The sequence below is a fragment of the Macrobrachium nipponense genome, chromosome 12, assembly GCF_015104395.2.
Source record: "Macrobrachium nipponense isolate FS-2020 chromosome 12, ASM1510439v2, whole genome shotgun sequence".
Classification (NCBI taxonomy): Eukaryota; Metazoa; Arthropoda; class Malacostraca; order Decapoda; family Palaemonidae; genus Macrobrachium; species Macrobrachium nipponense.
In genome coordinates this window covers 100,679,723-100,692,539 of record NC_087205.1, presented here as the reverse complement: position 1 = coordinate 100,692,539, position 12,817 = coordinate 100,679,723, and the positions used below count along the sequence as shown (strand labels likewise).

Here is a 12,817-nt window from a genome sequence, read left to right as displayed (position 1 = left end):
GGATTTCCATTGATGTAGTTATCTGGTACAGGCTTTTCTGGACTTCAGGAAAACACAGCACTCGGCAGATATGCCACAAGCAAAGAGGGATGGCTGGCAGCAATGGCTGAGCAATGCCAGTCACTCAATGTCACTCAACTAAAGGACTGTAGTAACACTCGGATCGTGGCTAAGTTGGGGTTAAGGTGGACCTGTTATGAGGTCCTTAGTCCTTGGTTATAGGCTAAGGTCACTACTGTTTGAGATTATTGGTACCCAAGGATGGCCATTTTATAGATCAGAGTCAGTTCAAGTTGGTCCCTCATTGGCAGGGTTACGACAAGGACGGGTTAGCTGTCTAATCTAGTCTGCCAACAACATGGTGGTAGGGCTGTGCTTCCAGTGACAACAACTGTCAGTTGGAATCAGCTGTTTGCAATGGTTCCAGGTGATATTCCGATGCTTCATCATAATGGTCGCACGTCTACAATCGCCTGTTTTGAGAAAAGTAGAAGGCGTAAATGTCTCGGATAATAATTTTATTTTAATGCGAAATATCAAACACCGAGGTAGTTTAGTATCTCTGCATTTATGGAAAGACCAGTAGCAAGATAAGAAAGCTGTGTCAAAGCTGCTAAAGGCTGTTAACAGCCAATCTTTCCCCTTTATTCAGGGAAACTGAATTATCTTGCTATTTTAAAAATAGGCATCAAGATATTTAGTATATACTGACTAAAATCAATTCTAGAAGCTTAAGACTTACAGGTATAGCTGTGTGATTAATTAAGAACATTCGAATAAGCATCGCCTACTATCATTGTATTTATATCCAAATATCACGTACCAAAAAAATATTGTTCTTGTTTTTTAAATCTTTTAATGTGTCCCAATATAAATATTCAATATTTTCATTTTACCATGAATCAGATTTATTTAAAATTATATAGAATGCCTTTTTACCTTCTTTTTTCAGAGAATGCGGTAAAGATAATCCTTTGGTTCCCTGTTGAAGTGCTGCGAGCTTTTTCTTTTGAGAATATCACTATGAATGGAAGTACACTCCGAGAATATGATCTGCTTGTCCTATAACGGCTTTGTGAAAAGACAATTGACGAAAGCTTGGGTTCTCTCTCTGCAGTTACAAACACACACACGCACATCTTATATATATATATATATATATATATATATATATATATAAGTATATATATATATATATATATATTATAACTGACTAATTCCTACGCTGTCAAGAAGCCTTATTTCTGAAAAGGTTTTCGTTGATAAAACAACTGCCCAACGCACGCTGGCTTTAAACTAGCCTCTATTCAAGTATTGCACAATGGCACTAAAGAAAAAAATGTATAGAGATAGTTTTAGAGTTATAGCCTTTCTCAGTAAGATAATTCTTGTAGAAGTCCCCCGAATTCAAATGCGTGTTGAATTGTACATAGGACTAAGACGCATCTGTGAATGCTCAAGAATGTACGACTGCGGGAAAATGGACACTTGGAGGTAGAACAGACACTTGCTGGGGTCAAAAGACGACCTGGCATCTGACGGGTAAGATAGTCACCTGGCGTAACCCTGTAAATGCTTAATCGAGAGATTGGAAGTCAGGCAGGAGGTGGCAGAAGCTTCAGAAAGTTGCCGGCAGAGGGACGGAGAACATCATGCAACGACATCTCATCGTCGGTGCAGAGCAGTGGGTACCATGGCTCCGAATCACGGAGAATGCGACTACCGGTGCGCTGGAGTACTCGGGAATCGTCTATAATATCCTGATCGCTCTTTCGCAGACGATGCATTTCACGTGAGTTTTGACGTACGCTTGTGATGACAACATCGCTTCCTGAAGCAGTCAACTGATTAATGCCGGATTATTAAATTGCATCGACATTTTTCCGAATCAACGATGCGCGAATAGAAATTTACCTGAAAAATTGATTTCCAAGTAGAAGTATTGTTTTAAAATAATTCCAATTAATGCTATAGCTTACGAAAAACCATTAATTTCTCTCTAGACAGGAAAGAGCAGTCTGCTTAGATCTCCTCATCAATAAATTTTGTCTGGTTTTCTATTTCAAAAAAATAAAAAAATAAATAAATAAAAAGAAAGAAAAACTTGTCAGCGAACCAGAGCTAGTCTGATGACTGACGATTTCATTTGAAATACTATTCTGATATAAATGAAAAATCGGCAAAGCTCAGTGACTTTAATATCAATTTCGGACAAAGATATTGTTATAAAAATGTTCGTCTGCACTTTCTCCAAATTTCTCTGCATTTTAATCTGCTTCATAAAGTACTGAATAAAAAGATATTCTAATCGTTTATGCAAGAAATTTCTAAGACATCACAGTGGTAATGTAGACTGGAGAAGACTATCTATACTCTTTTTTTTCCATCTGTCCATCCACTTTGGTGTTTGCGCATGGTAACACTGCGTCCCGGGCTATAAATAATATCCTGTTTCGAATATTAACGGTGTAATTCGCATACAGTAAATTATTAAAACACTTTTCAGTTGCAAATGTACACCCAGTTATCCTTTTACTTACCTAAAACTTACACATATAGCGTAACTATTTAAAGACCCGGACGCAGTGTTACCATGCGAAAACAGCACAGGCAGATGGACAGATGGAAAAAAACAGAGTATAGTTACTTGACACGTAGTAGATTATAGTACCTGTCAAATAATTTTTTCCTCATTGCTCTATAAAGAACGACTTACTGTCCTTCTGATGAGGTTCTTTTTTTTTTTATTAATTCATTTTGGGGGTACCCATGATACAGTTCGACTTTTCAGTAAAAAAAAAAGGAAAAATATTAACCTTTTTTTCGACTCAAATTTCAGCATTGTACAAAACTTTCAAATAGAGAAAAAACACTCGATTACAAACTGATGGTCATTGAATAAGAAAACCAGCATTGCCATTATGTGAGTAATCTCAATATTCTACAAGAACTCAAAACCCACAAAATCAACCAAGACAAAATTTTAGTTGTTGATTCCCGAGGGGCTACCGTTACTGTATTCTCACATTCAATTGCCTTTTTTGCTTACGAGGGAGTAAGCCTGAAAAGGTGTTTCGCATTGAGTTAAAGATACAGGAATTTCAGGATAGGATATTTATGATTTATTCATTAGAATGAAAATGTAAAAAATAAAAAAATGTGCATGTTAAACAGTACAGAAAAATAATTTCTAATAAAATATAGCGTATTCATTTTAATTTTCGTTGGTGAAACGATGCTCTATCTGACTGTAGACTTTAGCACGTTTTGATTTACGTTAAAAGTTAGGAATATAATATTTACAGCTTATGCGTGAGGGGAAAATCTTGCACGCATCCAGAGCAAGCTGGAGGTTGGATCACGCCTTGTTTGTTTATGATATGATGCTATTAATTTTCAACGTGGAATTTGCTACTCGTGCATTCATCCCTCTTTCCATATTTTGGGCAACTACAATATTAATTTAGAATTAACTACGTTAATAGTCAGCACTCCGTAGTTTAACGGTTAAAACGTATCAAATAGTATTTTCAGAGAATACTTTTCAAATTTACTTACGAAACATGTGCTATATACTGAATCAGGAAAATTATTATGGGTCTCTTTTCCAAGACGTTATTATCGTAGATATCATTAACGTCATTCTGCCTGTTACAATAACCATTTTTCAGAGTATTTATATCTGGTGCAAACTTAACTGAATCTTTCATAATTTCTCTTTTATCGTTAAATGGCAATCAGTACAAATTAGTTATATTAAACGTCATTACTTAAAAAAAAAAAAAATTAATTCAGTGCCCATCTGGTAAACGTTTCTATGACGTCCTCCGTCAGGTACGAACTGAGACGCCCTCCGGATGGCCTCTGGGGCGTCGGCTTTCCAAACGGCTCCTGGAGCGGGATGCTGGGAATGGTGAAAAGAAAGTAAGTGTCCAGTGTCAAGTGTCAAGTGTCAGATTATGCTTTAAATTCATACACAGATAATTTCTTAGTAGGCACAGATTTCGAATTAGTCGTTTGTCACACACCTACTATAGTCATTGTTATTGTAACAGTAATTTGCAGGGTGTTACAGGTTGGTGCAAATAGCATTTTTAGGCCATAATAGTTTCCTACCAATAAACATTGTTCAGACGGTTGCCAAAGTCACTTTTAAGACCCAATTTTAGCGCCGCGAGTTAGGAAAGAGTGAAATTCAAAGAAAGAAAATCTGTTTGGAGTTGAGGATATTATAACCTAAGTTGTCAGCTGAACATGAGAATTAGTCCTCCCATGGTACCATGTGTTATACCAAGGTAAAGACTTCGCTATCTGGAGTTCATTAGCTTAGGGCCAATCCTAACTCAAGACACAACGTGATAGTAATGGGCATTCCTTAGAATAATAGTCACAGGGAAAAAAGTAACAGAAAAAAAAGTCAATTTTGGCTAAGAAAATAAGTCACAGAAAAAAAAGTCACAATTTTTATTTAGGAAAATAAGTCATAGGAAAAAAGTCACATTAATTTATGGTGGACGGTAATAAAGTCACAGGGAAAAATCTTTATGATATTTACAGTCTTTTGTTCATATTTGTATAGTAATCCCCAACGGGCTTGTACTATACACGCCGCAAAGGTAGACACATACCTTATTTTACCTGTGACTGTTTACCTGGTGATTTTTAAGAATATTTTCAGAGCAGTTTCACGCTATGCTTAAAAAGCATTCTAATTCATTTTAGTATTTTACAATGAACCATTAGCGAGAGTGAACTTAAAGCTCAAAGTATTTTGGCGAACTGTGTTATTATTGACAGTCACTTAATTTTCTAGTGAAAAAAAAATACTTAGAGCTCGATAGTGTTAAGTGGTTATGTAGAGAATTGGTGCTTTTCAAAGAATGCAACAACTGTTATCCAATCGTGCTCTTAAGATATAAATCATAAAGATCTATACATTTATTCAATCCAATGCGAAGGAAGATGATACGAATTTATGGGCAATAGAAATTTGCTATTTATTCGCTACGAAAATAATGTGACAAATCATGAGCTATAAATCATGAAAGACTGCCCTTACTTGATATATTACAGAGGACAATAAGCGTTGCGTTAATGGAAAATGTTGCAAGGGGGATAATGCAACAGAAGGTAGGCAAAAATAGAAAAGAAAGACGTAAATGTTGCAAGGTGTATTATGCAACAGAATGAAGGCAAACCTAGAAAAGAAAGATATAATCAGTAGTAATAAGGCCCATGTGGGTGTCAAAATAAAAATTAGGCCGAGATACAGAGGCAATATTTTTGTAAAAGCGAATCAGGTCTGGATAATGTTATTTGGATTATGACTGAAGAAGAGGGAAATCAAAAGCAAATAAATATAGATCTGTATCATGGTGAATTGTAATATTATTAGGTTATATTGGTTCATACATGTTACAAATACGATGCTTCACTTAACGAAATAGTTGAAATGTGTTTGCTTGATGTCAGTTTCACAGACGGTACCTTTAATTCTACACTGGACATAATTATCCACTAATTTTCCTTTTTGAAAACCATTTTAAGAAAATATTCACAAAGTCTGGTCTATCTATGAAGTCAATGAAATTTATGGCGGAAATTGGCTGCCTTTATCTCATGTTCTGACAGTTGTTGGGATGATGAAAAGGTGCCGTAATTGGATTCATCTCTCTCTCTCTCTCTCTCTCTCTCTCTCTCTCTCTCTCTCTCTCTCTCTCTCTCTCCATACTGAACAGTTGATTAGTGAATCCAATTTCCTACTTCCGCTCTCGTCGTCACTCTGAGACTATTGCAAATCCAGTTCAAAAGAGGCTGCTGCTCTTGCCGCCATTTCGAGGGAATATTGTTCCTCTAGAAATCATCTATGACAGGTTATGAAAGGAGGCTTTTGTGGTTTTCTGTGAAGGCGATGGGCGGGGTAGGGGGAGGGGGGGGAGCGTGGGCGAAGGGGTGCTTTATAAGGAAACTTAAGATGATGTTTCTTAAATTAAGAGAAGTGACAGCTGTTCACGGCTTTCGTGGTTTTGGTGATCAAGGAATTTAGCATCATGCTTTTGCTATTGCATGATAATGTTACCTGTCATTATATTATTCGGCCTTTTAGATAACGAAAAAGCACACACAACATACACACACCACACACACACGCAGACGCGCACACAAATATATATATATATATATACATATATATATATATATATATATATATATATATATATATATATTATATGTGTGAATGCATGTATTTACCGCACACAAGTACACACACCCACCAACCAACCCACCCACACACACACACATACACACACACACACACACACACCACACACATATATATATATATATATATATATATATATATGATATATATGTATGTATTTATATTTATTAAGAGTATAAATATAAGTCTGGTCATAGTTCCAATTTCAAAAAAAAAAAAAAAAAAATAATAATAATAAATCATTCATCCAGCTGAATACAGACACACAATGGATGAAGCGCTAGAAAATTGCGAGTATAAATCAAACGCGACATCGTAAACGGCGAAATCATTAAAATATATCTACCGTAAAATGGTAGAATGACAATATGTGACAAGAACAAACGCCCATGAAAATACTTATCTCTCTTTATTCGTTTCTGTGCAGGGCATTCGTCCAGTATTGGATTTATGTGCTCATCCAAGCTTTGACCGGGGGACATATATATCTGCAAAAGACGTCTGGGAAAATAAAGGTTATAGTGATTTCAGAAAAAAATGGCAGGTATCTAATATTGCTAAAATTTTGATGAGCGAATTATCGATATAAATGGAAGGTGAACTCACGGAAAAAAAGACGTAAATGAGATAAATATTCAAATATGACGGACAGTTTTACAATGAATAAAGCCACGAGGAAGAGAAAGTAGACATAATAATAATAATAATAATAATAATAATAATAATAATAATATAATAATAATAATAATAATAATAATAATAATAATAATAATAAGTAAATTATTGTCAGCAGTCACAGAAAAATCTATGGACAGACAGGCTGCAGAAGGAAGTGTAGGGGCACAACTGACCAGCTCCTGATACACAAAGTGGTAATGAAGAGTAGTAAGAGAAAGAAAACCAACCTAAGCATGGCATGAATTGATACAAAAAAGCCTTCGACATGATATCGCACGCGTTGCTAATAGAATGCCTCAAAATATATGGGGCAGAGGAAAACACCATCTTCTTAAGAAATACCATGCGCTACTGTAATACAGTACTTACAATTTTTGGGAAAAGGCTAGGTGAGGCTAACATCAGGAAAGGAATCTTCCAGGGCATCTCACTGTCCTCACTACTCTTCGTATTAGCCATGATTCACATGACTAAAGTACTGCAGGTGATGGATGCCGGGTTCCAACTCAAGAAGGGAGGGAAAAGAATTAACCATCTGATGTTCATGGACGTCAACAAGCTGTATGGTAAGAGCTTAAAGGAAATAGATACCCTAATCCAGACTAGCGAGCACTGCCCGACGAAAAATGTGCCTTGGTCAACATACAAAAAGGCAAAGTGACAAGGACTGAAGGGATAAAGCTACCAGATGGGAATAGCATCAACCACATAGTTGACACAGGAAACAAATACATAGGAATAATAGGAGGTTATAAAACACCAAGAGATGAAGGATACGACCAGGAAAGAATATTGCAGAAGCTTAAGGCGAAAATCAAGTCAAAACTCAAAGCCGAAAATATGATGAAAGCCATAAACACATGGGCAGTGCCAGTAATCAGATGCAGCACAGGAGTAGTGGACTTGCTGCTTCCGTCACCAACTTTGCGTTGCAATAATAATAGTTATGTAAATGTACATATATTTAAATTTAAATCTTAAAGGACAGCTTTCGGGAATCCTAAAAGATTTAAATTTGAATATATGTACCTTTACATAACTGTGGATTTGTTTCTCCATTTGAAGACTCGTGCTACTATGAAGATTTTTTAATAATAATAATAATAAAATAATAATAATAATAAAATAATAATAATAATAATAATAATAATAATGATAATAATAATAATAATAATAATGATCACATACATATATACACATAGTGTATGGGAAGCTTGGAAGCTTATTGAATCACCTGTCTTATATGTATGTGATCATTATTATTATTATTATTATTATTATTTATTTTTTTTTTTTTTTGCTCTATCACAGTCCTCCAATTCGACTGGGTGGTATTTATAGTGTGGGGTTCCGGGTTGCATCCTGCCTCCTTAGGAGTCCATCACTTTTCTTACTATGTGTGCCGTTTCTAGATCACACTCTTCTGCATGAGACCTGGAGCTACTTCAGCCTCTAGTTTTTCTAGATTCCTTTTCAGGGATCTTGGGATCGTGCCTAGTGCTCCTATGATTATGGGTACGATTTCCACTGGCATATCCCATATCCTTCTTATTTCTATTTTCAGATCTTGATACTTATCCATTTTTTCCCTCTCTTTCTCTTCAACTCTGGTGTCCCATGGTATTGCGACATCAATGAGTGATACTTTCTTCTTGACTTTGTCAATCAACGTCACGTCTGGTCTATTTGCACGTATCACCCTATCCGTTCTGATACCATAGTCCCAGAGGATCTTTGCCTGATCGTTTTCTATCACTCCCTCAGGTTGGTGCTCGTACCACTTATTACTGCAAGGTAGCTGATGTTTCTTGCACAGGCTCCAGTGGAGGGCTTTTTGCCACTGAATCATGCCTCTTTTTGTACTGGTTCTGTGCAAGTGCCGGGCATTCACTTGCTATGTGGTTTATGGTTTCATTTTTCGTATTGCACTTCCTACATATGGGAGAGATGTTATTTCCTTCTATCGTACTTTGAACATATCTGGTTCTTAGGGCCTGATCTTGTGCCGCTGTTATCATTCCTTCAGTTTCCTTCTTTAGCTCTCCCCTCTGTAAGCAGCCATTGCCAATTGTCATCGCTGGCTAGTTCTTTAGTCTGTCTCATGTATTGTCCGTGCATTGGTTTGTTGTGCCAGTCCTCTGTTCTTTTCTCTCTTTCTCCTGTCTCTGTATATTCTGGGTCTTCGTCTACTTTTATTAGTCCTTCTTCCCATGCACTCCTTTAGCCACTCGTCTTCACTGGTTTTCAGATATTGCCCCAGTGCTCTGTTTTCAATGTTGACGCAGTCCTCTATACTAGTAGTCCTCTCCCTCCTTCCTTTCGTGTTATGTATAGTCTGTCCGTATTTGCTCTTGGGTGTAGTGCTTTGTGTATTGTCATTTTGTTTTCCTGGTTTTCTGATCTATGCTGCGGAGTTCTGCCTTCGTCCATTCGACTATTCCTGCGCTGTATCTGATTACTGGCACTGCCCATGTGTTTATGGCTTTTATCATATTTCCGGCGTTGAGTTTTGACTTGAGTATCGCCTTGAGTCTCTGCATATATTCTTTCCTGATCGTGTCCTTCATCTCTTGGTGTTTTATATCTCCTCCTTCCATTATTCCCAGGTATTTGTATCCTGTCTCATCTATGTGTTTGATGTTGCTCCCATCTGGTAGCTTTATCCCTTCAGTTCTCGTTACTTTGCCTTTTTGTATGTTGACTAAGGCGCATTTTTCTATTCCAAACTCCATTCTGATGTCCCCAGATACAATCCTTACAGTCTGGATTAGGGTATCTATTTCCTTGATGCTCTTACCATACAGCTTGATGTCGTCCATGAACATCAGATGGTTGATTTTGTTGCCTCTTTTCTTGAGTTGGTACCCGGCATCCATCTTCTGTAGTACTTTTGTCATGGGAATCATGGCTACTACGAAGAGTAGTGGGGACAGTGAGTCGCCCTGGAAGATCCCTCTCCTGATATTAACCTCTGCTAGTCTTATTCCAGAGTTGTAAGTATTGTATTCCAGTTGTGCATTGTATTTTTGAGGAAGCTGATGGTATTTTCCTCTGCCCCATATATTTTCAGGCATTCTATTAGCCATGTATGTGGTATCATGTCGAAGGCTTTCTTATAGTCTATCCATGCCATGCTTAGGTTGGTTTTCCTTCTCCTACTGTTCTTCATTACCATTTTGTCTATCAGGAGCTGGTCTTTTGTGCCCCTACACTTCCTTCTGCAGCCTTTCTGTTGGTAGGGGATGGTGTTTGTCTCCTCTAGGTAGTTTGTATAGCCTTTCACTGATGATATTATGTACCTTTACATAACTGTGGATTTGTTTCTCCATTTGAAGACTCGTGCTACTCATGAGGATTTTTAATAATAATAATAATAATAATAATAATAATAATAATAATAATAAGAATAATAATAATAATGATCACATACATATACACATAGTGTATCGGAAGCTTGAAAGCTTATTGAATCACCTGTCTTATATGTATGTGATTATTATTATTCTTATATTATTATTCATTATTATTATTATATTATCTCATACGTCTTTTTTTTCCGTGAGTTCACCTTCCATTTATATCGATAATTCGCTCATCAAAATTTTAGAAATATTAGATACCTGCCATTTTTTTTCTGAAATCACTATAACCTTTATTTTCCCAGACGTCTTTTGCAGATATGTATGTCCCCCGGTCAAAGCTTGGATGAGCACATAAATCCAATACTGGACGAATGCCCTGCACAGAAACGAATAAAGAGAGATGAGCATTTTCATGGGCGTTTGTTCTTGTCACATATTGTCATTCTACCATTTTACGGTAGATATATTTTAATGATTTCGCCGTTGACGATGTCGCGTTTGATTTATACTCGCAATTTTCTAGCGCTTCATCCATTGTGTGTCTGTATTCAGCTGATGAATAATTTATTATTATTATTATTTTTTTTTTTTTTTTTATATTGGAACTATGACCAGACTTATATTTATACTCTTTATAAATATAAATACAAATATATATATGTGTGTTTATGTGTCTGTGTGTGTGTAGGTGGGTGGGTGTGTGTGTGTATGTGTGCGTATAAATACATGCATTCACACATATAATATATATATATATATATATATATATATATATATATATATATATATTTGTGTGCGCGTCTCTGTGTGTGTGGTGTGTGTACGTTGTGTGTGCTTTTTCGTTATCTAAAAGGGCGAATAATATAATGGCAGGTAACATTGTCATGCAATAGCAAAAGCATGATGCTAAATTCCTTGCTCACCAAAACCACGAAAGTCGTGAACAGCTGCCACTTCTCTTCATTTAAGAAACATCATCTTAAGTTTCCTTATAAAACACCCCCCTCCCCCACCCCCCACCCCCACCCCCACCCAAATCCCACCTCGCCCATCGCCTTCACAGAAACCACAAAAGCTACCTTTCATAACCTGTCATAGACGATTTCTAGAGGAACAATATTCCCTCGAAATGGCAGCAAGAGCATCAGCCTCTTTTGAACTGGATTTGCAATAGTCTCAGAGTGACGAGAGCGGAAGTAGGAAATTGGATTCACTAATCAACTGTTCAGTGTGGAGAGAGAGAGAGAGAGAGAGAGAGAGAGAGAGAGAGAGAGAGAGAGAGAGAGAGAGAGAGATAAGCGATGAATCCAATTACGGCACCTTTTCATCATCTCAAAAACTGTCAGAACATGAGATAAAGGCAGCCAATTTCCGCCATAAATTTCATTGACTTCATAGATAAACCAGACTTTGTAAATATTTTCTTAAAATGGTTTTCAAAAAGGAAAATTAGTAGATAATTATGTCCAGTGTAGAATTAAAGGTACCGTCAGTGAAACTGACATCAAGCAAACACATTTCAACTATTTCGTTAAGTGAAGCATCGTATTTGTAACATGTATGAAAGAAGCTGATGATTTTATATCAGTAAAGCAGACTATGCAAGTGTATACGCCACTCTGGATAAAAATATAATCTAAGGAAAAATGGATTTTTTAATAAACGGTGTAACAACATTTGTACCTTTGATATCTAACCCACAAAGGGAATTGACAGGCAGCAATCAAGACTTGATCAATAAGTCTTCAGACATATAACACACGTCTTCGTTATAGGTATGGTAAAGTAACGACCAGCAGTCCTAATTTTCATATGAGACCTATAACTATTACACCTGATAGAAGTCACAACATATTCTGTCTGAATCCCATGCCTCATTTCTATGACCGTAAGTTGGTACAGTTTCCTCTATCTCATGATTCTTTCCTCTGTAAGTAATTCTCCTCATTATTCAGATATCCTCTTACATACTAATTATCTGTACTGCCCTCAACCTTCATTTCACTGCTTATTTTCTCTGGCTTCTTCCTCCAGTTCCCTTCATTGGCTTCCTCCCACTATGTACTTATATGCTCTTCATCAAAATGCATTAATTATCACTATTCGATATCACACACGTTTATGCATTTCTCTTTTATTCCATTCTCCCCGTCATGAACCAATATAACCTAATAATATTACAATTCAACAATTCACCATGATACAGATCTATATTTATTTGCTTTTCATTTCCCTCTTCTTCAGTCATAATCCAAATAACGTTATCCAGACCTAATTCGCTTTTACAAATATATTGCTTCTGTATCTCGGTCTAATTTTGATTTTGACGCCCACATGGGTCTTATTACAACTGATTATATCTTTCTTTTCTAGGTTTGCCTTCATTCTGTTGCATAATACACCTTGCAACATTTACGTCTTTCTTTTCTATTTTTGCCTACCTTCTGTTGCATTATCCACCTTGCAACATTTTCCATTAACGCAACGCATATTGTGCTCTGTAATATATCAAGTAAGGGCAGTCTTTCATAATTTATAGCTCATGATTTGTCAC

At 36.4% G+C, this 12,817-nt stretch overlaps 1 protein-coding gene across 1 annotated transcript in view; it reads left to right on the top strand.

The window, feature by feature from the left end:
• The first annotated feature begins 1,650 nt into the window (after positions 1–1,650).
• LOC135225066 (glutamate receptor ionotropic, delta-2-like) overlaps positions 1,651–12,817 on the top strand; it is a 33,157-nt gene continuing 21,990 nt past the window's right edge. Inside the window, exons 1-2 of the mRNA XM_064264331.1 lie at positions 1,651–1,792; positions 3,835–3,924. Coding sequence (XP_064120401.1) covers positions 1,653–1,792; positions 3,835–3,924 — 230 coding nt within the window. The 5' untranslated portion in view covers positions 1,651–1,652. The remainder of the gene's footprint in view (positions 1,793–3,834; positions 3,925–12,817) is intronic.